The 12,569-nt window shown below is 44.1% G+C and overlaps 1 protein-coding gene across 1 annotated transcript in view; it reads right to left on the bottom strand.

Annotated features, from left to right (window-relative positions):
* The window catches only part of gldc (glycine dehydrogenase (decarboxylating)), a 148,883-nt gene extending 138,571 nt beyond the window's left edge, over window positions 1-10,312 (bottom strand). Inside the window, exons 1-2 of the mRNA XM_055632629.1 lie at window positions 9,778-10,312; window positions 9,330-9,408 (exon numbers count right to left, since the gene is read on the bottom strand). Coding sequence (XP_055488604.1) covers window positions 9,330-9,408; window positions 9,778-10,053 — 355 coding nt within the window. The 5' untranslated portion in view covers window positions 10,054-10,312. The remainder of the gene's footprint in view (window positions 1-9,329; window positions 9,409-9,777) is intronic.
* Window positions 10,313-12,569: the final 2,257 nt, after the last annotated feature.

The raw sequence follows: 12,569 nt of genomic DNA, 5'->3' as shown, positions 1-12,569 counted from the left end.
CGTTTAACTGAAGCAATGGGTGGTCAGTGAATACAGCCTGAGATGGGTCATAATGTCTCCTATTATTCTGTAATCTTCAAATGACCATCACATCGATGCCTGGAAAGAAATCGAACCTTGTTGCACTTTTTGAGTCTCATGTCTAATGTTTAGTTTTAGTTTAGTTTAGTGAGCGTGGAAACAGGTCCTTCGGCCCACCAAGTCTACATCGACCAGCGATCTCTGTACACTCGTGCTATCCTACAAGCTATGGACAATTTACATTCTTCACCAGTCAATTGAACTACAAACCTGTACGTCTTTGGAATGTGGGAGGAAATCGGAGCACCTGGGAAAAACCCATGTAGTCACAGGGAGAACGTGCACACCCCATACAGACAGCACCCATAAGTACGAGGTACAAGTAAGGAATCTTCTTGGAATGGGAATTCTTCTGGGAAAGAGATAACAGGAGAGTACAGGAGTACAACATCCATGAAATCCATGGAGTCTGAAGAAGGGTCCAGACCCGATACATCATCTATCCATTTTCTCCAGAGATGCTGCCTGATCTACTGAGTTACTCCAGCTCTTTGAGTCTTCTTTTCATTGAAACTAAACCCGACTTGACTGGAGACAGTAGAGATTGAAGATTCTGTAATCTAGAACATAAAACAAATTGCTGGAGGAACTCTGTGAAAAAAAAGGGAAAGTCGGTGTTTCGTGTTGAGAGCATGGATCAGGACTTGCTGGAAAACAAGTTGTTGTACAACTTTATTGTACAACTCGAATAGTTGTACTCAACCCGACCTCAGCTGGTTATTTCATTATCGCATCACAGTATTTGTTTATGCAGTACATCTACAGGATTGCACCATGCTGCTGTTCTGCATTTGTCATGGTATTTATTGCTGCATCTATCATTATCATGTCTATCGTGTACTATACGAGCCTCAAGCGAGCAAGGGATTTCAGTGCATCCTGCTGTCCATGATACAAAACTAATCTGAATCCGAATCCCATTAGTGCCTCGAGTTAAAACAAAAGTGCATTTGGACATTAAGTTTGGGCTTGAAACATAAGGTATTATTTAGTAAAGTTTAAAGAGAATTCCAAAGTTACCTACTCCATATGACCTGCAGAAATTTTCAATTTGAACTGCCTCTACAACTAAAACAATATGGGGAAAACTGTAGCACTCATTGTCTTAATCATACCCTGAATACATGCTTTACATCAAAGTAAATGAAAGGCAGAAAGTACCGTCTTTGAACCACCTTTCTGCATAGCAGTTGCGGTCAATAACGGGAATAGGAATTGAGGTTTATAAGAATCACACAGATGGAATCCAAGGGCACAAAATACTTAGGCAAAGAATCTCATGTCACCTTCATAATTCTTCAAAATCAATGACAGGGATTTGACCGCCACTACTCTGTGGCAGCATGATGTCTAATTATTGAAAGAACTTTTGCAGAGTTCTCGTTAGCATTTCTTACAGTGAATGTGCACCATTACTGAAGTTTAAGTGACATTGCAGTTTTCTTCACAGCACTAGCTGTAACGTGCCAAAAAAATAATTTCTTCCTTTGCCGAGTTTTCTCCTGGGGCTTGAGTAACAAACACCCTCATTTCTACACAATCATAACTAGACACATTGAACACTACAATAGTCTAAAAGCTAAAAAACAACGTGCTGTAAATCATTAATCAAAACAACAAAATGTGGGAGGTACTTGATTGGTCAGCCAGGCATCTGTAGAAGAAGATGAAGTCAATATTTCAGGTCATGATTTTTTTCCCCCATCGGAATGGGACACATTGAAAAATTAGAATGATTTAAGTTGCAGAGAAGGGGGGGGGGAGTGGAGAGAGCCTAGGATTCCACTCATTCTCAGTTTATCTCGTTTCATTACTTTGTTCTGGTCACAACACTCACCACACCAGTACTTTTGAGATACCATCCACCGTCCTGAACCAGGGTTTACTCTCCATCAAAGTTGACAGGCTCTCAACTATATCTGATTTATTTACTGCACTTCTGCTTTCGTCCAAAACAAACATAGGGTTAACTTTTCCTGCATTCTCCACCCCATCAGTCACCACCTAATCCTCTATAATTTCTGCTACCTTCAATGAAACACCTCCACTAGATGCATTATCTCACCCGCTTCCCTTCAGCACTCTGAAGGAACCATTCACTATATATCATAACTCAACAGTTCACTCATCCACCTCCAGCCATTCTCAGTACCTTCCCATATAACCTGCCCCCTCCCTGTTGATTGATTGACTGAAAGGTTTAGCATGGGAAAAGGACCTTTGACCGACCGAGTCCATGCCGACAATCATTCGCCCAAGTTCTGTGTTATCCTACTTTCTCATCCACTCCCTGCACACTTGGGGTAATTTTACAGAGGCCAATTAACCTACAAACCCACTAATCTTTGGAATGTGGGAGGAAATCAAAGCACCAGAATGAAACCCTTGTGGCCACAGGGGGAAAATTCACACAGTCAGCACCCGAGGTCAGGATCGAACCTAGGTCTCTGGTGCTGTGAGGCAGCAACTCTACCAGTCGCACCACTGTGCTGTCCCTTTGTTCTACCTCTTCCTATCCCACCATTCAGGAACCGCTAAACCTCATCCAGGTGAAGCAGCAATTCATTTGCACTTCTTTCCATTTAACGTTGCATTTGTGCTCATGGATATAGTTTCCTATACCGAGAGCAGTCAGAACTCCTCAGCACAATGCTGGGTTTAACACAGAATTCAACAATTTCTGACCTTCCTGAAATGTCCCCCCAAACAGGCTGGTTCTGCTGCAGGATCAGAGAACACTGTGGGTTGGGGGGTTCTGTGCATCAGGCAATACCCATGGGGACGAGACACAGTTGGAGTTTCAGGTCAACCCTGGGCTGTCATCGGCCCAGAGTCTAGATTCTCTCTCCACAGATGCAGCCTGATGTGCTGAGTATTTCCAGCATTTTCTGTTTTTGCTTCCGATTATCAGCATCCGGAATATATTTTACTTTTAAAGCCCGACAGTCCTGATGTCACTCAGTATTTCTCTCTTTAAGGCAGCATGGTGGTGCAGCGGTAGAGTTGCTGCCTTACAGTGGCAGGGACCCTGGTTTGATCCTGACGACAGGTGTTGTTTGTGACTGGGTTTTCATTCTCATTGTGACTGGGTTTTCTCTGGGTCCTCCGATTTCCTCCCACATTTCAAAGACGTACAGGTTTGTAGGTTAATTCGCTTCTGTAATTTGTCCCTTGTGTATAGGATAGGACCAGTGTGTGGGTGATCGCTGGCCAGCGTGGACTCAGTGAGCTGAAAGGCCTGTTTCCACACCGTATCTCTAAAATAAACTCTCCCTGTTGAACGTCCTAACTTGCTGTATTTCCCCGTCATTCGCCTTTATTTCTGAATTCCAGCAACATTGCCTTTGCATTTATTATTCCTGCAATCTTTGCCTTTGTTGATCAGCATTTTCCTTTTCTTCTGTTCTCCCTCTCCCTCAGACAGATCAGTTGCCATTAGTAAGTGTTCTTCATCCTCACTCGCTACACATCCAGTCTTGCTTTGTCTCCGTCCCATCAGTTATTCTCCATACTTTCTTCTCCATACTCAGCACCCAAAAGAGTGGGAAATGCAACTGATTACCTCACTAAATCGGACTAACAAATGATTGTAAAATAAACTGTGCCCGGATGAAAAGGAGATACAACTTATAAGCGGGCGAATTTGATGCTAAATCAGGTGTGCAAAAGACACGTCCTGGTGAGCCATGGAGTCAGCGAGACCGGAGCCCCCCCCGGATTGGAGGGGTGGGGGAGAACAAAGGGGGACCTGGCGCGGATACTGCAGATACTTGTAACTTTGTAAGTGCCGTATGTGAAGCTCAGAGCAAGTCCCGTGGGGAAACTCCCATTCAGTCATTCGCTACAGGATCACTTGTGCATAACTAACATTGATCGACAATGATCTACCAAGGCATTTATTAACAAGGTCCTGCATGGCAGAGTAGGCCGAAAGGAAAACATACAATTAATCTACAATTAACTCCGTGACAAGAAACAAAGGGGTTAAAAACATAGAAATTAGGTGCAGGAGTAGGCCATTCAGCCCTTCGAGCCTGCACTGCCATTCAATATGATCATGGCTGATCATCCAACTCAGTATCCCGTACCTGCCTTCTCTCCATACCCTCTGATCCCCTTAGCCACAAGGGCCACATCTAACTCCCTCTTAAATATAGCCAATGAACTGGCCTCGACTACCCTCTGTGGCAGAGAGTTCCAGAGATTCACCACTCTCTGTGTGAAAAAAGTTCTTCTCATCTAGGTTTTAAAGGATTTCCCCCTTATCCTTAAGCTGTGACCCCTTGTCCTGGACTTCCCAACATCGGGAACAATCTTCCTGCATCTAGCCTGTCCAACCCCTTAAGAATTATGTAAGTTTCTATAAGATCCCCTCTCAATCTCCTAAATTCTAGAGAGTATTAACCAAGTCTATCCAATCTTTCTTCATAAGACAGTCCTGACATCCCAGGAATCAGTCTGGTGAACCTTCTCTGCACTACCTCTATGGCAATAATGTCCTTCCTTAGATTTGGAGACCAAAACCATACGCAATACTCCAGGTGTGGTCTCACCAAGACCCTGTACAACTGCAGTAGAACCTCCCTGCTCCTATACTCCTTTTGCTATACAACATGGAAGAGAGTATTCACGTTGGCCAAGTGAATCCAAGGCCAGTCTGAAGAAAGGTCTCGGCCCAAAACGTCACCCATTCCTTCTCTCCAGAGATGCTGCCTGTCCCGCTGAGTTACTCCAGCATTTCGTGTCTATCTTCAGCCAAGATCAAAGTTCCTGATTATCTTGACATATTAGGCTCTTGGCAACTATACAACACAACAGCTATTATAAACTTATTTGGATTCTCTTTGATGCACTAGACTTTGGATTTTTCTGCACTCGTATCATGGGTAATATTTTATTGAATTTTAAAATATTATGTGTGTATTGAGTTTACAAGCATGTTAAGCTGCTGCAAGAAAGAATTTCATTGATCTGTTGTCAGTACATTTGACAACTAAACATTCTTGACATGAAATTAGTTTTGTTGAATGTGGAAAGCTAAGACTGTTGTAAAATAAGAATGAAAAGTATTGATAAGTGAAGTGGAACAGAACCTTGGAGTATCTGTCCAAAAGTAGCAGGATGCATAGATAAAGTGTGTTTAAAAGATTCTGCAGGATTGAGTTTGGCCACAGCTATAGTAGTCTTATATACTATATATACTCCTTGGCATCAAGGTGGTCGCAGCCGCCCAACTCATTTGACATCAAGGCGCCAGTCCTCAATAAACTTCACTGGCTTCCCATTCCCACCGGATTACAAAATCCTGATCCTCACCTACAAAGCCCTCCACCATCTGCAGATAAATGGCCCCTCCCCCCCCATACAATGGCTCCTCTCCCCCTACCAATCCTCACGTCCCTCAGATCCACATCAGCCGGAAAAGCAAGTTTTTGGGGACAGAGCCTTCTCCAGGGCAATCCCAGGCTCTGGACTCCCTCCCCCAACTGATCCGCAATTCCGTGCTCAATCATCAGTCCCGGCAAACCCCCCCCCCCCCCCCACGTCCCCCTCCCACCTGTGCATTAATTGCCCATTGCTATTGAATTCTGTCTTTACTTTGTGTACTAGTCACTCTACTATTTATTTCATTCCCCTTACATTTTTTTCCTCTACCTGCCAAATTTTTGTAAGGTGTCCTTGAGACTTTTGAAAGGCGCCCATAAATAAAATGTATTATTATTATTATTACTGCAGATAAATGGCCAACAATGGCAATTGGAATGCACAGAAAAGCAGGGATGCACAATGGAGGTGACTCTCTCACTTGATCATCATGGGCATACCCCCCCCCCCCCACCTGCCCACCACCAGGCATGCTAGGGGGCACACAGCAGCCGCGAGGATCCCCACCATCCACTGATCCTCTTCTCACTGAGAAGCTACCATCAGGCAGGGGGTACAGAAGCCGCGAGTCCCATGCCATCAAGTTCATGAACAACTACTGTATTTTTCTGCATCTATCAGGTTCCTGAATCAAATTCTACAACCCTAATTCTACAACAGAACACTACAGTCCACCTTTGCACGACTATGGACTTGTTTATTTTTCTAATGAGCTTTTGTTGCAGTCTTCTGCTTATAAATATATTATATAGATTTATGTATAATTTATTGTTTGTGTGCCTGTCTGAATCTATGTGGCTGTGATGCTGGTGCAAGCAACATTTTTCATTGTACCTATTCCTCATCATACTTGGACAATAGGACAATAAACTTGACTTGACAAATGTGGTTATGTAATCAAAGCATATAATGTGGTTTCAGCATTCAGTTCGGTTTGTTTCAGTTTAATTAAGTTTAGTTTAGTTTAGAGATACAACATATGATTAACTACGGCCAACCGAGTCCACACTAGTTCTATGTGATCTCACTGTCTCGTCCACTCCCTATGCATTACAGGCAATTCACAGAGACCAATTAACCTACAAACCCACAAATCTTCAGGATGTGGGAGGAAACCTTAGAACCAGGAGGATACCCAGAGGGTCACAGGGAGAACATACAAACTCTGCACAGACAGGTGTCAAACCCAGGTCTCTGGAGCTGGGAGGCAGTGGCTGTATTAGCTGTGCCACAGTGACATCCTGGAAGTTCATTTGGCAAGATTATTCTATTAACTGCAGATTCTTTTTCAGATATCGGCCTGGTCCGGAGGACCAATCCACCTCTCTAGTGTCATTTTTAGGGATATGTGTTCATGTCTAAAATGACTGAAAGGAAATCCTACTAGGTTGAGAAAAGATTGTTAAGAGTCGAAACAGTTAATGGAGCTGCTGCCTTATGGCTCCAACAAACCGGGCTCAGTCTTGATCTTAAGTCCTGCCTGAGTGGTGTTTACATGTTCTCGCTGTGAGTATGTGGGATTCCCCAGTTGCTCTGGTTTCCATCCACACCCCAAAGATATGACATTTGTAAGGTTAATTTTAGGTAGTGGGCGTGAATCCTGAGGGGAGTCAATATATGAAGAGAAATTTTCCATTGGGGAGGTGGAGGGAAGACCTGATAGAACTGTATAAAATTGAGAAGCATAGGCAGGACAGTCAGAAACTTTGTTCCAAGTGGGAAATGTCAAGTATTAGAGCATAGCTTTACGATCAAAATGGGAAGTTTAAAGGAGATGCGTGTGGCAATTTGTTTCCCCCACTGAGAATCGTGGATGACTGGAATGTGTTGTTTAATGTGGTGGTGAAGATAGATATGATAAGAGGCATTTAAGAGAGTTTTAGAAAGCCATATGAATATGCAAGGAATGCAGGGATATGGACCATGCAGGGATATGGATCACATGCAGGCAAAGTGGATTAGTTTACTTTGGTACCATGTTCAGCAGACATGGTGGGGTGGGGGGCCTGCGCATGAGCTCTACTGTTATATGCTCCATTAAATAAAATGGGAATGCAGGAGACTGTGGTTGCTGGAATCTTGAGCAAAAATGAACAAACAAGTTGCTGGAGGAACTGAACAGATCAGACACCATCTGTGGAGTGAAATGGAAAGATTATGTTTTGGGTCAGGACTGATGGAGTAGAGAGGAGAAAGCTGGTAGAAAGAGGTGAGGGGAAGAGATGGGGCAAGAGCCAGCAAGTAATAGGTGTGGAAGGGTTGATTGGAAAATGAGTCAGTTGAAGGACAGGTAGGTGGAGATAGGATGGAAGTGATATCCTCCAAGAAAGTGATAAGTGGAGAAGATAAAAGGGCCAAATCTAGTAAGAAAGGCAAGGCATAAGAATGGGTCGACTGAGCTAGTTTTCACTGGAATTTAGGATGAGGGGGCATCTTACAGAAACATGGAAAATTCTTAAAGGATTGGCCAGGCTAGATGCAGGAAAAATGTTCCTGATGTTGGGGGAGTCCAGAACCAGGGGTCACAGTTTAAGAATAAGGGGTAGGCCATTTAGGACTGAGATGAGGAAAAACTTTTTTCACTCAGAGAGTTGTGAATCTGTGGAATTCTCTGCCACAGAAGGCAATGGAGGCCAATTCACTGGATGTTTTCACAAGAGAGTTAGATTTAGCTCTTAGGGTGAAAGGAATCGAGGGATATGGGGAAAAAGCAGGAACGGGGTACTGATTTTAGATGATCATAGTGAATGGCGGTGCTGGCTCAAAGGGCCGAATGACCTACTCCTGCACCTATGTTGCCATTTTTCTAAGGCGTAGTATGGTGATGGGTGCTAGATGGTCAGTATGGGCGTGGTGGACCGAAGAGCCTGTTTCTGCGCTTTATGCTTCAATGGTTAAGGCAGGGTGGTGCAGAAGATTTCTAAATACACATTTGGTGCCAAGGATGGAATCATGATAAGTGGTTCATTTGAAGGCCTTTAACAACATTAATCCAAGTTCCCGCAGACCCCAAAGGGAGACATCTCCCACACAATTGAAATCAGTCCTTTCTTTTTTTCTACTGTTAGATTCAAAGATTTTCACAACTTTAAAATGTGTCACGCACATTTGAGACATGAATCACATCTGGCAGTGAGTCTCCTTCAGGGGGGGATCACACACTCAGCAACACAGGCTCGCAGCTTCCTCACTTCAGCATGAACAAGAACAATAAAAAAGCTCTTGGATGTGGATACGAGAGGGTGAAAGAATCACCTGGCACAGTCGGAGGTAACAGGGCGGGCGAAACCCGCCAGTAACTCAGAGTTGAAATCTGGAGCGGGCCAGACTCCGCAGAAGATAGACACAAAAATGCTGGAGTAACTCAGCGGGACAGGCAGCATCTCTGGAGAGAAGGAATGAGTGACGTTTCGGGTCGAGACCCTTCTTCAGCACTTTAAAGTTAACGTGCAACATTGAAGAGGGAAGAATAAAGAACAGAAACGTCATCCATTCATTCTCTCCAGAGATGCTCCCTTCCCGCTGTTACTCCAGTATGTTGTTCCTATCTTCGGTGTAAACCAGCATCTGCAGTTCTTTACTACACACAGTCTGGGGCGCCGAAGCAAATGAACTTTACACGGTACTAAGCGGCTTAATCATCAGAATCTCCTCCCCTGCTCTTGTGATTTGTAGAAAAAAAGCACCAGACCTCACCTATACCTAATAAGGCTAAGGGTCCGGGTCGCGTCTGAAATTTATGTTGCAATGTAGCAAATAACAGGAAACATCAGTCGGTGACACTCCGACCCTCTGCCTTCACCTTTCGATCGGCATTATTAATAAAAACAGCCCCCCCAAAAATAATAGTAGCGTTTACTCACAGACGGGATCGTCCATTCTCAAGGGTCTGGCGAGGCGGATGCTCGTAGGAACAGTGTTGTCAATAAGTTCGTCGATGCTCTAGCGGTGCGAAAACAAACCATGAAATAGATTAACTAGTAGACTCGGAACAAAGTGAACCTCTCTACCTTGTGCCCACTAGTCTAAATTCAACAACTTGAGATGTTATATTATATATATATAATTTATTATAACATATATATCGCCAGTATCCCTAGATGCTGCCCAATTTAAATAAAAACAAGCCTTTCTTATAAAATAGGGATTATAAATATGCTCAAACGACGTAATGGAAGTTGCAAAACTGTATTCACTTAAGACCCATCTGAGCACTTCAAAGTTAACGTGCAGCGGAGGGAAGAATAACGCGGAGGGAAGAATAAAGAAGCAGAAACATATGCACACAAACACACACAAATCTGCTATTACCGCCACTCCCAGTGTGTCCAGCATTTCTCTCTTCTCTTTGTCTCCGGGTCCGATGTGTCTCTCCGAAAAGTCATCGTGCCTCGGCAAGATATTGTCTATGATCCTCGCATGGCTGGCGGCGCCGGTGGCTAGAGCTCGCAAGCTCCCGCTCAGCGCATCTTGTTTCCCCCCAGAGTATCCGCCGAGAGCCAGTCGCCTGGCTGCTGGATGGCGGTTTCCGCCAAGTTTTGGGCAGGTGTAGCGCAGACCGCTCCAGGATCTCACACAGCGCTGCATGTTTGGCCGCTCGCTGCGCTGCGCTGAGCTGAGCTGAGCTGAGCTGCGCTGCCTGTTCGGAGCAAAGCTTCACTTGGGATTATGAAGTGAACTGCAAGCGTTTGGTAGCCACCCTGTTTTATATACCGGCATCCAATCAACTCACTGTGTCTGCATGACGTGTGGACAAGCCCCCAAACATCATGTTTTAACACCAGCATTTGTTTTCCTTCAAACCCATTCTCTTGCGGGCAAATTGAGATGTGTGAAACAGTATCTGGCCTTGCAAGATGTGCAGAAAGGAAGGGAAAAATGCGATTCGATCACGCCGAGTATGTCAAGGAGTTTGCCCCTTCTGGTGCCATCTGGTGGGAGCATCCGAATGCGCCGATGTGGAGATGAATTTCAGTGTCAACAAAGTGTGGTACAACCGGTGTCACTGAACAAAAATAACCATTCCTCCTTATATATAGTATTATGATACACCACCATGCTGAGAACAATATATATTTTTTAAATTTCAAAATAGACTTTATTCAAGTAACAAATGGATACAATACATAAACCCTGCAAAAAATTAATTCGGAGGCTGTTTACACACATTGCTCAAATTTCACAAATTGCTCCCCCACCCTTGCCACTCATGTGGCCCACTGGCATGGATCCCTTCCTTTATTTTGGAGGGGCACCTCCACCACACCCTGTCCCCCATGTCTTCTTCTTCTTGTGTATGCACAGCCTAAAGTTGTAGGCCAACTTATCTATTTGATCTTATTTGATTGTGCATTCGTCGAAACAGGGCGGACCACGTGAAGGTTGCAATCTCCCCCCCCCCAGCACCCCCCCCCCCCCCCCCCCCCCCCCACATGTCCAGCAGCGGAAAGACTGTAGACTGGTCCTCCCCCACCGAACCTTGGCGTTGGCTGCACCAAACTTCAGTGCGTCTTCCCCTTTGCTCTACCTACTGCACTTGAGTTTGGCTTGATTGTAATTATGTATAATGTTATCTGATGTCACCTGATCTGTATCGCATGCAAAACAAAGTATTTCACAGTATCTCGATACACGCAACATTAATAAATCTAAATCTAAACTTAGTTAATGCAATTGAGATATATTCTCCACATCCGTTGTACCATCAATTCAATACATTGTCTAAAATATGTCAACACCACTCATGTTGCCTCCTTAAATAATGTATCCCTTGAGAGGATCATGTGAATCTCTCGAGAAGATCAAGTGAATCACTTGAGTATAAGGAGAAGGAATCTAATTAAGAGGGAAGTCAAGAGGGCAAAGAGTTGGCAGATAAAGTAAAGGGAAATCATAAACGATTCTACAAGTACTGTATATTAAAAGGAGATGGGGAAACTAGGGAGAGAATAGGTTCCCTTAAGGATCAAAGTGGCCCACAATGTGTGGAGCTGCAGGGGATGGGCAAGGTCTTACATGAATATCAAATGTATTTAGTGTGAAGAAGGCCATGGGGGCCAACAAAAAGGGGAATGAATAGTGATGTATTGGAACATATCTACAGTACAATATAAAAGAGCAGGCGCTGAATGTTTTAAGGTATATCAAGATGGAAAAATATAAAGTGCTGGAGTAATTCGGCAGGGAAGGCAGCATCTCTGGAGAACATGAATAGGTAACGTTTTGGATCGAGACCCTTCTTCCAAATCACCTATCTATGTTCCTGAGATGTTGCCTGACCTGCTGAATTACTCCAGCATTTTATGTCCTTTTGTGTATGAACCAGCATCTGCAGTTCTTTGTTTCTACGGATAATCCCTGGGGACTGATAAGTGTAGTTGAGCACATTGTTTGGAAGGAACTGCAGATACTGGTTTAAACCGAAGATAGACACAAAATGCTGGAATAACTCAGCGGAACAGACAGCATCTCTGGAGAGAAGGAATAGGTGACGTTTCAGGTCGAGACCTTTCTTTCTCAACCCGAAAATTCACCCTTTCCTTCTTTCCAGAGATGCTGCCGGTCCCGCTGAGTTACTCCAGATTTTTGTGTTTCATATTGTTTTTAAAATGGGGAAGAGGTTGCAGGTGCCTTGGCAGGGTTACTTCTCAAATTAGCCAAGGGTGTAGCACTGAATACTGGATGGTGGCTAATGTTATGCCTTTATTTAAGAAGGGCTGCAAAGGCAAGCCTGACATCAGTGTAGGGAAAGTTACTAGAGAGGATTTTGAGGAACGGGAACTACCAGGATTGGAAAGTCAAGAAATAATTAGAGGTGTTTAAGGAACTGCAGATGCTGGAAAATCAAAGCTAGACAAAAGTGCTAGAGAAACTCAGCGGGTGAGGCAGCATCTGTGGAGCGAAGGAAATAGGTGATCCCACCACTGGCTACATCTTCCCATCTCCTCCCCTTTCGGCTTTCTGCAGAGACCGCTCCCTCTGTAACTCCCTGGTCAATTCGTCCCTACCCACCCAAACCACCCCCTCTCCTGGTACTTAATAATAATAATAAATTTTATTTGCGGGCGCCATTCAAAGTCTCAAGGACACCTTACAGAAATTAA

This window comes from Leucoraja erinacea, chromosome 3, assembly GCF_028641065.1.
Source record: "Leucoraja erinacea ecotype New England chromosome 3, Leri_hhj_1, whole genome shotgun sequence".
Taxonomy (NCBI): domain Eukaryota; kingdom Metazoa; phylum Chordata; class Chondrichthyes; order Rajiformes; family Rajidae; genus Leucoraja; species Leucoraja erinaceus.
Note: the sequence above shows the minus strand (reverse complement) of the source record. Positions and strands in the feature narration are given on the sequence as shown.